Source organism: Triturus cristatus, chromosome 6 (genome assembly GCF_964204655.1).
Source record: "Triturus cristatus chromosome 6, aTriCri1.1, whole genome shotgun sequence".
NCBI classification, from domain to species: Eukaryota; Metazoa; Chordata; class Amphibia; order Caudata; family Salamandridae; genus Triturus; species Triturus cristatus.
Genome location: NC_140589.1, coordinates 452229958 through 452244026, shown reverse-complemented (window position 1 = coordinate 452244026; position 14069 = coordinate 452229958). Strand labels below are relative to the sequence as shown.

At 47.9% G+C, this 14069-nt stretch overlaps 1 protein-coding gene across 1 annotated transcript in view; it reads right to left on the bottom strand.

The window, feature by feature from the left end:
* Positions 1-14069, bottom strand: part of ZNF451 (zinc finger protein 451) — a 641645-nt gene that overhangs the window by 319422 nt on the left and 308154 nt on the right. The window contains exon 8 of the mRNA XM_085610887.1: positions 2028-2175. Coding sequence (XP_085467013.1) covers positions 2028-2175 — 148 coding nt within the window. The remainder of the gene's footprint in view (positions 1-2027; positions 2176-14069) is intronic.

Genomic DNA, 14069 nt, shown 5'->3' with positions numbered 1-14069 from the left:
CCTGCTCCCCAGTCTCTCTCAGGGATTCTATGGGACGTCATGGCTACCTCATAAGCCTTAAACCACTGCCCAATGTCCTCATGCTTCATAAAGTCCTACATCACATCTTTAGGAATGTATACTTTTCCTTCTACAGGCTCTGACGGTGGTCTGCCACTAGAGAGAGTGATCTATAAGCTCTTTGCTTTCAGCTCCAGCCCCCTCACCACTCTCGCATGCTCTAAAAGCATCTTCTTCTCTTCCATGGCTAACCTCTTATTTTCTAACTCCAATTTCTTACTTTCTATGTCATTCTGACACCCCACTTTGAGCTTGATTAGCTCCATCTCAAGCACTCTGCTTTTCACCCTGTCCTCCAACTCTTCTGGGGACGGGCCTTTTGAAGAAGCACTGCTTCGCACCCTGGAAGGCACTTTCCCCCCAGCCAGGCCCAATGGCCCCTCCAGCTACCCATCTAAATTCTCTGCCTACTCCCTAGGCTCTTCAGGATGCTCACTGGCATTCCTAGATTCCAACCAGGCCCGCAGCGCCTTTTGGTATTCCTCCTTCCTGGTGAGGCCTCTTATAGAGATTTTCAATTTCTTGCAAACAGCTTTGAGGTGTGGCACAGTGTAAGTATCCACCCTCTCTTCTTCAAACTCAATATCCACAGATGCAATGGATCCTACTTTGCTCATGGTGAAAAAGATTGGCAGTTCTCCAAAAATAGAAGTTCCACAGAAAAAGTTCAACCAAAATGTACGTGGTCGCGTAATGGTCTGCACTCACTAGTAGTGTACACCAATCACTGTATGTAAATAACAAATGCAAGTCCAAATCCCACTGCTGCCACCAATGTTAGAAACAGGGGTCTCTAGTTGGCAATGGTTTGCACCTTTGTCCAAATTGGGACCCTTGCTTCTAGTCAGGGAAAGGGGGATATAATCCTAAAATGACCGCTGCTCACCCCATTGGTAGCTTGGCACGAGCAGACCGGCTTATCTCAGAGGACTTGTGAGCACGTACAGTAACAGTGAAAACACAAAAAATGGACACCACACCAGTTTAGAAAAATAAGCAATGTTATCTAAACCAACACAAGATAAAACGACAAAAATCCACAATACAGTATCAAAAATAAGGCTCTTAAATGGTAGAAATAGTTCAGTTCAATGCAAGTTGTAAATGCAACACTTTTCCCACAAAGTACCTCAGATGCGTCATGCAAAACAAACAAAAGGGTCGCAGGGAAGGTGATGCGTCAGTTTCTTGCTTCGGGTGAGGCGATGTGTGTTCCTTACTGACGCACCTGGGAGGCTAAGCGTCTGTTCCTTACCGGAGAGGAGGCGATGTGTCTGTTTCTTGTCTAACATTGTCGATATGAGATTTTGTTCTCTTTACCTCTTAAACAAATTACAACTTGTACCACCGTGTGAGTGTGCACACAGAGGCCTGTTGGGTCATCAAGAGTGAATCCTGCAGGTGGCTGCACACAAACGTTTAAGGAGCCCTTGAGACACTCAGACAGACACACATCATGCCCCCAAAGGTTGAGCTTTCACACTGGGGCAGCTGTGAGCAGAGGCTTTAGTGAATCACACATGTGGACCATATGCAATGACATCTTCACAGATAAGATTAATGGCAAATAGTTATACTCAGCCAAATGCTACATTTATGAGCCAAACGCAGAGCCTGCAACCTGACAGCTGTCGAAGAAAGAGTATATGGGAGTCTGGTTATACTTATGCTCCAGACGCCAGCGATGCAATCTGAAAGTAGCTACTTGCAGACGTTGCTAAAGACCAAAGCGCTGTTCCTAGTTCTGTGTGGCACTATTTATGGGAATAAGACAGCCATATACTCTGGAGGTGGCTACACAGATCCTTCTAGGGGTCTGCCTACACAACAGCACCAAAGACTACGCCTGGATATGGCTGCATATAGATAGTCATGGGGCTCACATTTTTTCTGAAATTTGTAAGAAGGAAATTAGATCAGATAGTTACAATTATTTTTCTTTTTACAAAGTAAGGGACAATTCTTACCTGAAATGGGCAGTTACTTCCATGTCAGAGCGCAGCACCTTCCGACAAGCGGTACATCTTACTTGGAAAGATACATCTTTGCATAAGGATAATAAAATCTTCTTTGCATAGGACGGAAAAGGTACAGGAACTGCTAATCCCTTTTCATCTGAAAAAGAACTTCTGATATTAAGGTCTCATTTTCAGCTAACACGTGATCTACAAATTTGACTTCTACAAAAAAAATCAACAATTACCAGGTTACAGCAGCAACTTAAATGGGATTAGCTACCTTTTGGTAAGAAAGCTATTTAATTGCAAAAAATAAGTAAAATAATAAGAATTTATTTACCATTTTTATAGTAGCGGACAGTGCGCTGTATTCTATGGTCAAAACCAAAAGAAATGATGGACGGAGTGTTGAACATTGCAAGCACTCACCCCCAGTCAACTGATCTGGGTTTAATCCATCACCGTTCTTTAGCCCACTCTGCCACCCCAGTTCAGACATGGCCATATGCAAATCAGTCTGACCCTGTGCCTCATGGGAACAGTCCAGCCCGAACTGCCATGTCTTCCCTGGACCGGAAACAAGCTTCCTAGGACCGGTTTCTGGCATTTCAGCCGTCTTCAGCCAGGCTGGCTTGAATCCAGTGGCAAAGTGAGCAAGGGACTCACGTCTGAGCATACCCTGCCAACTTGTGGCGAACAAAGCAAAACCAAAAGAAATGATGGCATATGGCCATGTCTGAACTGGGGTGGCAGAGTGGGCTAAAGAACGGTGATGGATTAAACCCAGATCAGTTGACTGGGGGTGAGTGCTTGCAATGTTCAACACTCCGTCCATCATTTCCTTTGGTTTTTGATGTATTCTATGGTCAGCATTATGAACTTATAAGACTACCAACATTTTTCTAGCCCATTAAATATCAAGCAGGTCTTCCAAACAATCATAAACGTTTATTAAATCATTATGCTATTGCTAAGAATTCCAGACCACTTACAAAAATACTACACTCAAATATTTCCAATTCAATTTAGAGACCAGTTGGAATTACATCATGTTAGACCTGTCAGCCCTTTGGGTGGTCCCTCCTCATCATTATTTATTTTGTCCCACTTTTGCCTCAAACCCTGTTAGTATTTTTTCCTTTTTGGGAACCACCAGACTTTTTAGTATTGATGCAGATTCAGGGAGCCATTTTATCTACCCCTGGAACTTCTGTCTGAGGGCCTGGAGCACAAAATGGTGGCCACCTGTGACATCATCAGAACCCACTGGAACCTACTAGAACCTTCTGCAACATTCTGGAACCCTGTGACAGTTGGAGGCGGTTTGGAATGTTGGGAAGCTAAGCCAGAGTTGACAGTTGGAGCTGGCAGTTGGCACCTGACTGGTGAAGAGGGAGCAGCAAAAACCTGAAGGAGGAAGGAGTGAGGCAGCAGGGGTGGAAACTTGTGCCTGGAGTGGGGTCCATAAACCCACCCTTGATACTAGTCCCTACTGACTGAGCCCAGCCTGGAGCCCTGTGTGGGAGAAAGCAAGAAAAACCATCTTAAGGACCTGGACAGCAGGAACAGGCCTTAAAAGTAAAGAACAGCAAATCCCTGACCTGGTTGCTGGTAACTACCTGAAGTCCGACGTCGAGAAGCCTGGAGACCTGGAGCCCGAGGTGGAGAAGCGGCGCTGACTGGAAAGCAGACGTTGTACCCGGAGCCGCCAGAGGTCGAGAGAGGGCGCCGACGGAGGTCGTGGAGAGTACCAGAGGTCGAGGAGGAAGTCACCCGAGGTCGAGTGAGCGGCATCGACGGGGGAGTGAAGTCCGCCCTCCGGAGTCGCCGGAGACCGAGGTGAAGCATGCCGGAGGTCGGGAGTGGAGAACGCACTCCGGAGTCGCCGGAACCTGAAGAGAATCGTGCCGGAGGTCGGGAGTGGAGGTCGCACTCCGGAGTCGCCGGAACCTGAAGGAAGGAGCACCGGAGGTCGGGAGTGGAGATCGCACTCCGGAGCCGCCGGAAGTCGACATCGAGCCAAGGCCGCCCGACGTCATCGAACCGGAGCCGCCCGAAGTCGACATCGAGCCAAGACTGCCCGACGTCATTGAACCGGAGCCGACATCGAACCGAGGCCGCCGACATCGAACCGGAACCGCATACCGGCGTCGACAAGAACTGTCATTGAGCCGAGGCCGCCGACATCGAACCGGAACCGCCTCACGGCGTCGATACGACTCCAGCGGCGTCGGAGCTTCATAAAAAGGGCAGTAAGTGGAATAGAGGGCGCCTAAGGCCCTGTGGAGCCCTGAGAGACTATCCTAGGGGCTAGAGAGGTGCTGGAACCAGCTTGATTGTGCCAGGGGTGAGCTGAGACTAATACAGAGGGGTTGTGTAGTGTGGGAGAGCCAGATCTCTAGATTCCCCCTTGATCTACCTCAGTTTAGGCCTCAGCCTTGTCCAAGCCAGGGAGTATACCCCTCAGGCCATCCACCTAACCATAAGCTGTGACTGGGCCAAATCAGCCCATAGTATTTTAAATGTGATCTGATTTTACAAATGTCATTGTTGGCTGATATTATTTATTGAGGGTACTGTATTTATTGTATTTATCTAAGTTATTCCTGTGATGTATTTATTGCCCTGAGCTAACTTATTCCTGCACAGTATTTATTGCCTCACAGTATTTATTTGACCTGAACCTATTTATCGCACCTGTAAAGTGTTCCTATTTATTTGACCTGCACTTTTTAAGAAGAATCCTTGTGTACTGTGATTGTATTATTATTTAATCAGCAACTAAGAGAAAAGAAGATAAAGAGATATATTTTCAGTATAATTTTTAAGGTGTAGTGTCGTTTTTGGAACGGATGCACGCATGGTTATTGTGTGGGTATGACGTATGCTTAACACGGTGCCTGACCCCTGACCACTCGAGCCAAGCTACCACAGTGTATGTCTGGAAGAATCCCATCACCACCACCCTTCCGGTGTGGGAGTGGGGTTTTTCTAACACATCACTATCCATCTCCTCAGTTCGGAGTATGGTATTTTACAGACAGGTGATACCCCTAAGAGTTTCATACCTCTAAGCTCAGAAAACCTCAATATGTTACTTTACAGAGGACCAACTGTTGCATAGCATTATCTCTAATGTTCTTGTCTGAACGCACCTAAAAAGGACTAGAACAATTGAGTGACATACAAGTCATGTTAAAATTGCCCTGATCTCCCAAATTTGTGATTCCCACAAAACCTAGGACAGCATGTGTTAGTGTGGTGCCAAACTATACAGGAGAAGGTTCCCTTACATTGTGCGGTGTGCCAAGTTGTGCAGGTAATTACACACCATATACCGTTGACTCCGACTAGTTATCAGGGTTTGGGTACCCTGTCAGACTGTCTCCAGTCCAGGAACAATTCTCACTGAGAGACTGAGCACCATATTCAGATATTTACTATGAAGTGTATTACTTTTTTTTTTACAGAAGGGCAAAAGCTACTGAAATTATGTACATGGCCATAGCTATCCAGAAGGCTGTAAAATTTGTGAAACACATAAATCACTAGTACTTCACGTGCTGGACATTGTGATTCATATATGATATTCTTACAATCTTTGTGTTTCTCAACATGGATGAGAGGGCACCTCAATGGCAATAATTGTGCTCAAGAGTCCTAAACGTGCTAAGGGGTGGTAGACAGTCAAGCACTGAGATGGCACGGGAACGTATGAATAGTAGTGGGGGGTTGCAGGCTTGCTTTGAATCCCTAACTGGTAAACATTTGTCTTTCTGGTGTGACAGCTGGTCAATATTAGAAGGAAGGGAATGGTCCAACCAAATGTACTTCCTAAGAGTTGGTAACTTCAAACGTGGTGATTGCAGAGCACATCCTGCTGAATGCTTGTTCAGAGATCATCAGATCAGTGTTCCTGCAAACTCTGTCCACGTTCTGTGCCTCGCACATGGTAAGATGGAGGGCCAAAACCTGGATGGCTCCAGTGAATCTGCCGAACAATGATCAACACATGGCTAGCTTTAGTCCATCCAAGCAGGTGTCCCTGATGATCTACTTCATGCTAGAGGTGGTGGCCTTGTCATAGTCCGGATAAAGGGAGAGCATTGTTCGCCCGCTCTCTACCACAAGGGAGGCTAAGGCTGTACACGCTGCTTGCATAATCAATCTGCAGCCTGACTCAGCCTAAAGAGGAAATCCATTCAATTTTTGTAATCTTACACAGCATATGTGCTTATTTAGCAACTACTCTGGAGCAGGTATATAAGAATTACTTTGCTGTATACATGGTAATAGCTCCGGACTCAGCCCAGGCACATCTATGAGCGTGAACCTTCCTTTCAAACAAGATACAATATTTGTGCCTCCTCTAGCACACCTTAACAGTGGTACTTCAAGACAATAAAAATAGCACCCGTGCTGCCAACACTCTCTGTACATTAAACATACTCTATAATTAAAATAGCTATACAGGTTCTCATCGAACCCAGGTCAGTCACTCTATACTGGTCCTAAGTTTGCATTCTCCTATGCTGACATCAGGAGTCCTAGTATACTAAGTTTCCTTGGTATGTAACAGGCATGTGCACCCCATTCCCACTCCCCAAAGGCACTTTGGTATTATAGAAGTGGCTGCAGGTGCTTGTTTGGCCCCATCTGTAATACAGATCATGCTGGTACAGTCTGAAGTCATGTGCAGGCCAACACGAATGAGGAAACACTTTGCTGCTGAGCCCGTGCCATATTACACAGGCAGGTGAAGACAAAGGAGCTGTCACTCAGTGAGCGCCTGCAGGGAAACCTCTGGCCCCCTTTCAAATGCAGGCTTGGCTGCTGCCTGCACAGTGAGGGGTGGACTGGCGTCTTCAAACAACTGGCACGTCTTTTGCGAACAGCTGCTCACAGTGCATTACTTGTGATATGGTGGACTGTTCCACTCTGCGTCCGTTGCACAGACTTTTGAAAAAAAATCTTTTTTATTACGTTTCACATTTTCCAAGACAATGTACATCTTTTAAAAGGGTTGCTTTCCCTCTTGACTTCAAGACTTGGATTGCCCTTGAAAAGTACTGGAGGTTGACTCCCACATTATAGCTGGAAGGGTGCTTTATTTTATTGGCCCCCGGGTCCCCTGGCCAATTTTTCGCTTCAGCTTGTAGAACTGATTGCACCTTATGTCATCTCTACCAAGAACTGTTTACTACTGGGAGATTTTTATGTACATAGTGAGTGCCTCGGCAATCCAGAGACGGCGTCTCTTTTAGCTGACCTCGCTGCAATAGACTTAACTAAAATCAATGATGGTACAACGCATGAAGCTGGGCATACACTGGACATTATTTTCTCTAAATTGTCCCTCATTACATGTGAAGCCCCACGGCCACTTAGTTGGTCAGACCATGCACTCATTGATTTCCAAATCCGGGGACCTAGAAGACAGATGGCATCTGACTTAGGTCCCAAACGCCGCTATGGACAATGGCATAAAGTCACCCCCGACGCTTTCTCAGATGTCTTTCCATCGTTATGGGACATTGAACCAGAGAACATCGGGGAGGGTCTAGCCCGTTTTAATGATTTGGTTAGATCTGCCATTGATCAGCTTGCCCCTTTAAAAAGTCTACCCAGTAAGCCTAGACAAGCTCAGGCAGCCTGGTTCACACATGAGCTTCAAAAATAAAAAGGCCACTGCAAAAACCTGGAGGCGCGATGGCCACGTACCCATCACAGAGATGATAAAGAGAAATATAGGATATCTCTCTCTCAATATCATAAAATGGCATGGAAATCCTTTATTGTCCAACAGCGAAACCAGGCCGGGAATGCCCCCAAAGCTCTATTACAGATCCTGAAATCTTTTACTCATCCCAAGGCTTGTGACCTGGAGGAAGTCCCATCTCAATCCCTCTGTGATACTATAGCAGTACACTTTAAACAGAAAATTAATCTTATCTATAACAAAATTATTACGGCAGACAGCTCACAATCGGTCAACATGGCCTACAACTCTTCTCCCTGCTCGAAGGGTCAATTGCTAGAGTATTTCCCTCCCCCCTGACTCGTGAGGAAGTTGAAGCCTTATTACGCACTGTGTAGTCAGGATCACCTCTTGATGTTATACCAGCTAAAATCTCCTCCTCCTTGGCCAAACATCTTTCAACTCCCATTTGTTCCCTGCTTAATCGCTCCCAGGAGGCTGCCGCGGCATGGTGGTCACGATAGGCAGAGTAAGCACTGGTCGCAGAGGTGGTGGAGACCAGGGCATCCAATGTAACTGGGGCCCGGATTCTGGCAGGGATAGGGCAAGGAATAAAGGAAATGAAGGAGACTGTAGGGGGGAAAATGCCATAATGGACATCGCATCGAGGGTTGAAGTTAAGCCCCCGCCAGCCACCAGTTTTTGGCAGGAAAAAGTAGTTGCAAAGGGAGATAAGGGGGTTTGTGGTGCTCAGGCACGGTACCTGAGGGAAGCTGTGAATAGGTACGCTTTAAGGTCACGGAATTCTGAGTGGGTGGACAACTGTGAAAAAGCCAGTTTAGACAAAAAGGGCGCGCACACATCTACAAAGGTAACAGTAAGGCGCATAAAATCCAGGGCAAACAAGCAATTAATAAAGTACTCTGCCAGAGCAGATACAGCCCTGAAACATAAGGAGAAAGAGGACCAGACAGGGTCCAAGCCCCCTAAGATCACCCCCTCAGTAAAATCCTATTTTAAGGTCAGGGCAGACCTGTGCAAGAAGGGGAGGAGTAGTGAGGTCTATAAGAGTTATACAAGGGATATTGAAAGTACAAGAGTCATGGAAGCGGGTGAGGGTGCAGGGAGGCGAAATATTACAATAGTACACCCGGAGGTCCCCACGGCAAACACGTATGCCTGTCTGGAGACAGGGGAGTCAAGCATGTTAACACCTTGTATGCCCATGACGAGCTGGACTCGTCATGGAGCACAGTCGCGCTGTGCCCATGACGAGTCGAGCTCGTCATGAGGCATACCCTGGGGAATCCCTCTGGTGCGGGCACCAGAGGGATTCCCTTTCATGCAAAATAGCCTCCCCAGCTCCCGAGCCCCCCCCCCTTTCACTGTAATGACGATCGGCTCAGGGGGCTATCTCAGCCCCCTGAGCACATAGAAAGACGGGAGAGGTATCGTTGGAAAGGGGAGAATCTCCCCTTTCCAATGGTACCCCTCCCCAGTGGATCCCTGCTTGGGGATCGCCACAGAAGGGCGATCCCCAAGCAGGGATACACCCACTAGACACCAGGGAGGGGGGAGCAGCCCCTTGGGCAAGGGCCTTTGCTCCCCCCAAATATTTTGGGCATTATTTAGTCTTTTTGCCCCCCCCCCCTGGGGGGCAGATGGGGGCAGTAGCCCCCAATCTGGCCCCCCCGGGGGGGGCAAAAAGCCCACTAGACACCAGGGAATTTTATAAAAAAATACCAATAGGGGTGGGGGCTGCCCAAAACGGGCGGCCCATGCCCCCACCCCACCCCCCAATAATCACAGTCTTTCTGCCCCCCCGGGGGGCAGATGGGGCATTGGCCCCTAATCTGCCCCTTCGGGGGGGCAGAAAGCCCAGTAAACACCAGGGATTTCTTTTCAGTTTTTTTAGGGTGGGGGCTGCCCGAAACGGGCACGCCAATGCCCCCACCCACCCGCCACCATTACAGCCTTTCTGCCCCCCCTCGTGGGCAGATGGGGCATTGGCCCCCAATCTGCCCCCCCCCGGGGGGGCAAAAAGACCAGGGATTTTTTTTAGCGCAATTGTTTTTAGGGTGTGGGCTGCCCGAATCGGGCACGCCAATGCCCCTACCCTACCCCCTCAAAAATTACAGTCTTTCTGCCCCCCAGGAGGCAGATGGGAGCTGTAGCCCCCAATCTGGCCCCCCCTGGGGCCGCAGAATGCCCACTAGAAACCATGGATTTTTTTGTTTTATTAGTGTAGGGGTAGGGGCTCCCCAAAATGGGCATGACAATACCCCACCCCACCCCCAGAGAAATTCCAGTCTTTCTGCCCCCCCGGGAGGGCAGATGGTGGCAGTGGCCCCTGATCTGGCCCCTGGGGGGGGGGGGGCAGAAAGCCCACTAGGCGCCAGCGAGTACGCAGGCTTTTTTTATGCGTGGGGGCTGCCCAAAATGGTCATACCAATGCCCCCACCCCCACAAAAAATAGCCACAGTCTTTCTACCCCTTTAGGGGCATATCAGGATGAAACCCCCCTTCTCCGATTCCCCCCCCAGGGCGGCAGAATGCCCACTGGGCTCCGAATTGTTTTTAGCAATGTGCATACCTGTGGATTTTGGGCCCTAGCGCAGTTGGCACGTAGGCAAACCTCGCAAACCTGTACATTCTTTAAAACTAGACACCAATGGGAATCCTGGATGGGGTGACTTCACTGGCTCTCACCAGGTTCTGTTACCCAGAATCCAATGCAAACCTAAAAATGTGTCCAAAATAACACATTTTCCTCACATTTCTGTGGTGGAAAGTTCTGAAATCTGCGTGGGTCCACAAAATTCCATCCCACCCTGCGTTCCCCAAAGTCTTCAGAGAAAAATGGTACCTCACTTGCGTGGGTATGCCTAGTGCCCGCGTCAGGCAAGGCCCCAAAACCTATTGAGGAGACATCAAAATTACCTATCACAAAACAACCTGGTTTTGCAAAGGGGGTCCTATGAGTTTTTGGCCCCGGGCTTGGCGGCCACCTAGGGAAACCTACCAAACCCACACATTTCTGAAAACTAGACACCGAGGGGATTCCAGGGAGGTATGGCTTGCGTGGATCCCCCAACGTTTCCTTACCCAGAATGCCCTGCAAACCTCAAATTTAGCTGAAAAAAATCACCTTTTTCACGCAAGTTGTGGCATCACCGGGCTGACACAAATTTCCTACCACCCAGCGCTCCCCCGGGTCTCCCGATAAAAACGGTGCCTCACTCGTGTGGGAGGCCCAAGTACCCGTGACAGGCAAGGGCCCACAACGTATTGAGGCGACATGAAAATTGCCTACCTCAAAACGACCGTGTTTTGCTAGGGGGGTCACCTGGGTTTTTGGCCCGGTGCTCGGAGGCCACCTAGGGGAACCTACCAAACCCACACATTTCTGAAAACTAGACACCCGGGGGATTCCAGGGAGGTATGGCTTGCGTCGATCCCCCAACGTTTCCTTACCCAGAATGCCCTGCAAACCTCAAATTTAGCTGAAAAAAAAATCACCTTTTTCACACATTTTTGTGTGGGAAAGTTGTGGCATCAGCGGGCTGACACAAATTTCCTACCACCCAATGTTCCCCCGGGTCTCCCAATAAAAAATGTGTGGGTATGGTAGGTTTCCCTAGGTGCCGGCAGAGCTAGGGTTCAAAAACTACAGCTAGGCACTTTGCCAAAAAAGGTTCATTTTTCACTGCGAAATTGAGGTGTGTCCACGATGCGTTTTGCGCCGTTTCCTGTCGCGGGCACTAGGCCGACCCACACAAGTGAGGTACCATTTTTATCGGAAGACTTTGGGGGACACGGGGTGGGTGGAAATTTGTGGATCCACGCAGATTCCAGAACTTTCCACCACAGAAATGTGGGGAAAATGTGGTTTTTTGGCAATTTTTTAGGTTTGCAAGGGATTCTGGGTAACAGAACCTGGTGGAAGGCAGTCAAGTCACCCCATCCTGGATTCCCCCGGGTGTCTAGTTTTCAAAAATGTATAGGTTTGCTAGGTTTTGCTAGGTGCCAGCAGAGCTATGGTTCAAAAACTACAGCTAGGCACTTTGCCAAAAAAAAGTCATTTTTCGCTGTGAAATTGAGGTGTGTCCACGTTACGTTTTGCGCCGTTTCCTGTCGCGGGCACTAGGCCGACCCACACAAGTGAGGTACCATTTTTATCGGAAGACTTTGGGGAACACGGGGTGGGTGGAAATTTGTGGATCCACGCAGATTCCAGAACTTTCTACAACAGAAATGTGGGGAAAATGTGGTTTTTTTGGCAATTGTTTAGGTTTACAAGGGATTCTGGGTAACAGAACCTGGTGGGAGGCTGTCAAGTCACCCCATCCTGGATTCCCCTGGGTGTCTAGTTTTAAAAAATGTATAGGTTTGCTAGATTTCCCTAGGTTCCGGCAGAGCTATGGTTCAAAAACTACAGCTTGGCACTTTGCCAAAAAAGGGTCATTTTTCGCTGCGAAATTGAGGTGTGTCCACGATGCGTTTTGCGCCGTTTCCTGTCGCGGGCACTAGGCCAACCCACACAAGAGAGATACCATTTTTATCGGAAGACTTTGGGGAACACGGGGTGGGTGGAAATTTGTGGATCCACGCAGATTCCAGAACTTTCCACCACAGAAATGTGGGGAAAATGTGTTTTTTTGGGCAATTTCTTAGGTTTGCAAGGGATTCTGGGTAGCAGAACCTGGTGGGAGGCAGTCAAGTCACAGAAAAAAAACTAACAGAAGGTGTTAAGTCCGTTCATGGAGAACAGAAAGCCACTGAATGCTGTAAACAAAGTTAAAAACCTCTTCAAATAGTTAGTACATCACCTGGCTGGAGTTAAGAGTCCATCAGCCCACCCTTATTGGCGGAGCTTCGTCATCTGAGCCTCTAAGGGGTCATGGTCTGGGCCCACAATGTCGAGCCAGCAGGCCCTGCCGAGTGCCCGACCTAATGATCCCAAGATAGAAAAACTCCTGCCACGGTGTGTATTCAAACTTATGAAGACTCTAATAATGTGCAGTGCTCAAGTGTAGATGTGCATTAAAAATGACTACGTGGGCAAAAAATATGTTTATTAAGGATTGACCAGGTGTCATATTTAAAAGGACCAATAGTCTTGGAAAGATTGACTATTTCCTGACTTAGTCTCGTGAGGTCGACATGTTTCAGCCGGTGTGGTCAACTGACCCGGCTTTCTTCAGGACCTAAAAAGATGGAAATCAAGGCTACTGCAGGATTAACTTATTTGGTGTATACTACGTGAAAAACAAAAATTCCTTAAAACAGTGAAAATACAATCATCAGGTTAGGTTGTGGCAATAGCCACCCTACCGGACAAGCAATCTTTTGCTCGGATGTAAGAACTGTGTCTTCTTTCCTAAAGGGAATTAGGAGAAACAAACCATCAGAAAGGCACCTCACATACGAATACAGCATCAGTGACTATTATTCTACAGTGCCCTATACGCACTGTACTTACTATGAAAGAACCCAAAACGTGGTTTACAAATGAGTATTATTTTCAAAAAACTAAATTCAACTCACCCAGCTTTCTGTGGGAGGAAAACCTCACCTCACCCGGCTGACTGCTCGGAGAAGGAGGCACCGCTCTGTTTAAATGTAAGGACAAAAGAACAAGTTGCACACTGATACTTGTCCATCTACATTCCTTACAATATGTTTACGCATAAAAACCAACAAGTCAATGACCTTAAGAAACCCGCCCCGCAAGCATGACAATCCAGGTATAGGGGGAGGTAATTCCTTTGAGAATTCAGTCTATTAGGAGAAACCCTAATTTTGACATTAAAGAGGATGCACCCTTCATCAAAAACTAATACAGTCAAGTGAGGGGGAGAATACTGCCACCCCATATATGCTTAAAGAGGATCACCCCTCTTCAGAAACCTATACATTCAGGCAAGGGGGATAGACCAGGCAAGGGGGAGAGCAATGTCACCCTATAAATGATTCAGAGGAAGAGGCGTTATTGTTACACTGTCTCCTCCTAACCAGCTACGTTAAGCAAGGATGAACCAGTCTTCATCATATAGAACCCCCTCACCTTACCTGTCCGTCGTTACTTCAGGCCAGACTATGAGCCGTCTGGGAGGTGACGGCAGGAAGGAGGGGGCTCCTTAAATATCCACCCTAATTAGCACAATCACTCGTTTGAAAAACAGGTGCTGGTGTTTAGCTATCCGCGCGCTCACGCGTCTGAATGAGCATGCTCGGGCACCAGGACACTAGTCTCCACGCATGCACGTGGCAGGGACTGATCGAGACGACTCCGGTGATTACAGTGTCTATAGCAAGCGCATGCGCGTACCGAATCACAAGGAGCGCTGATC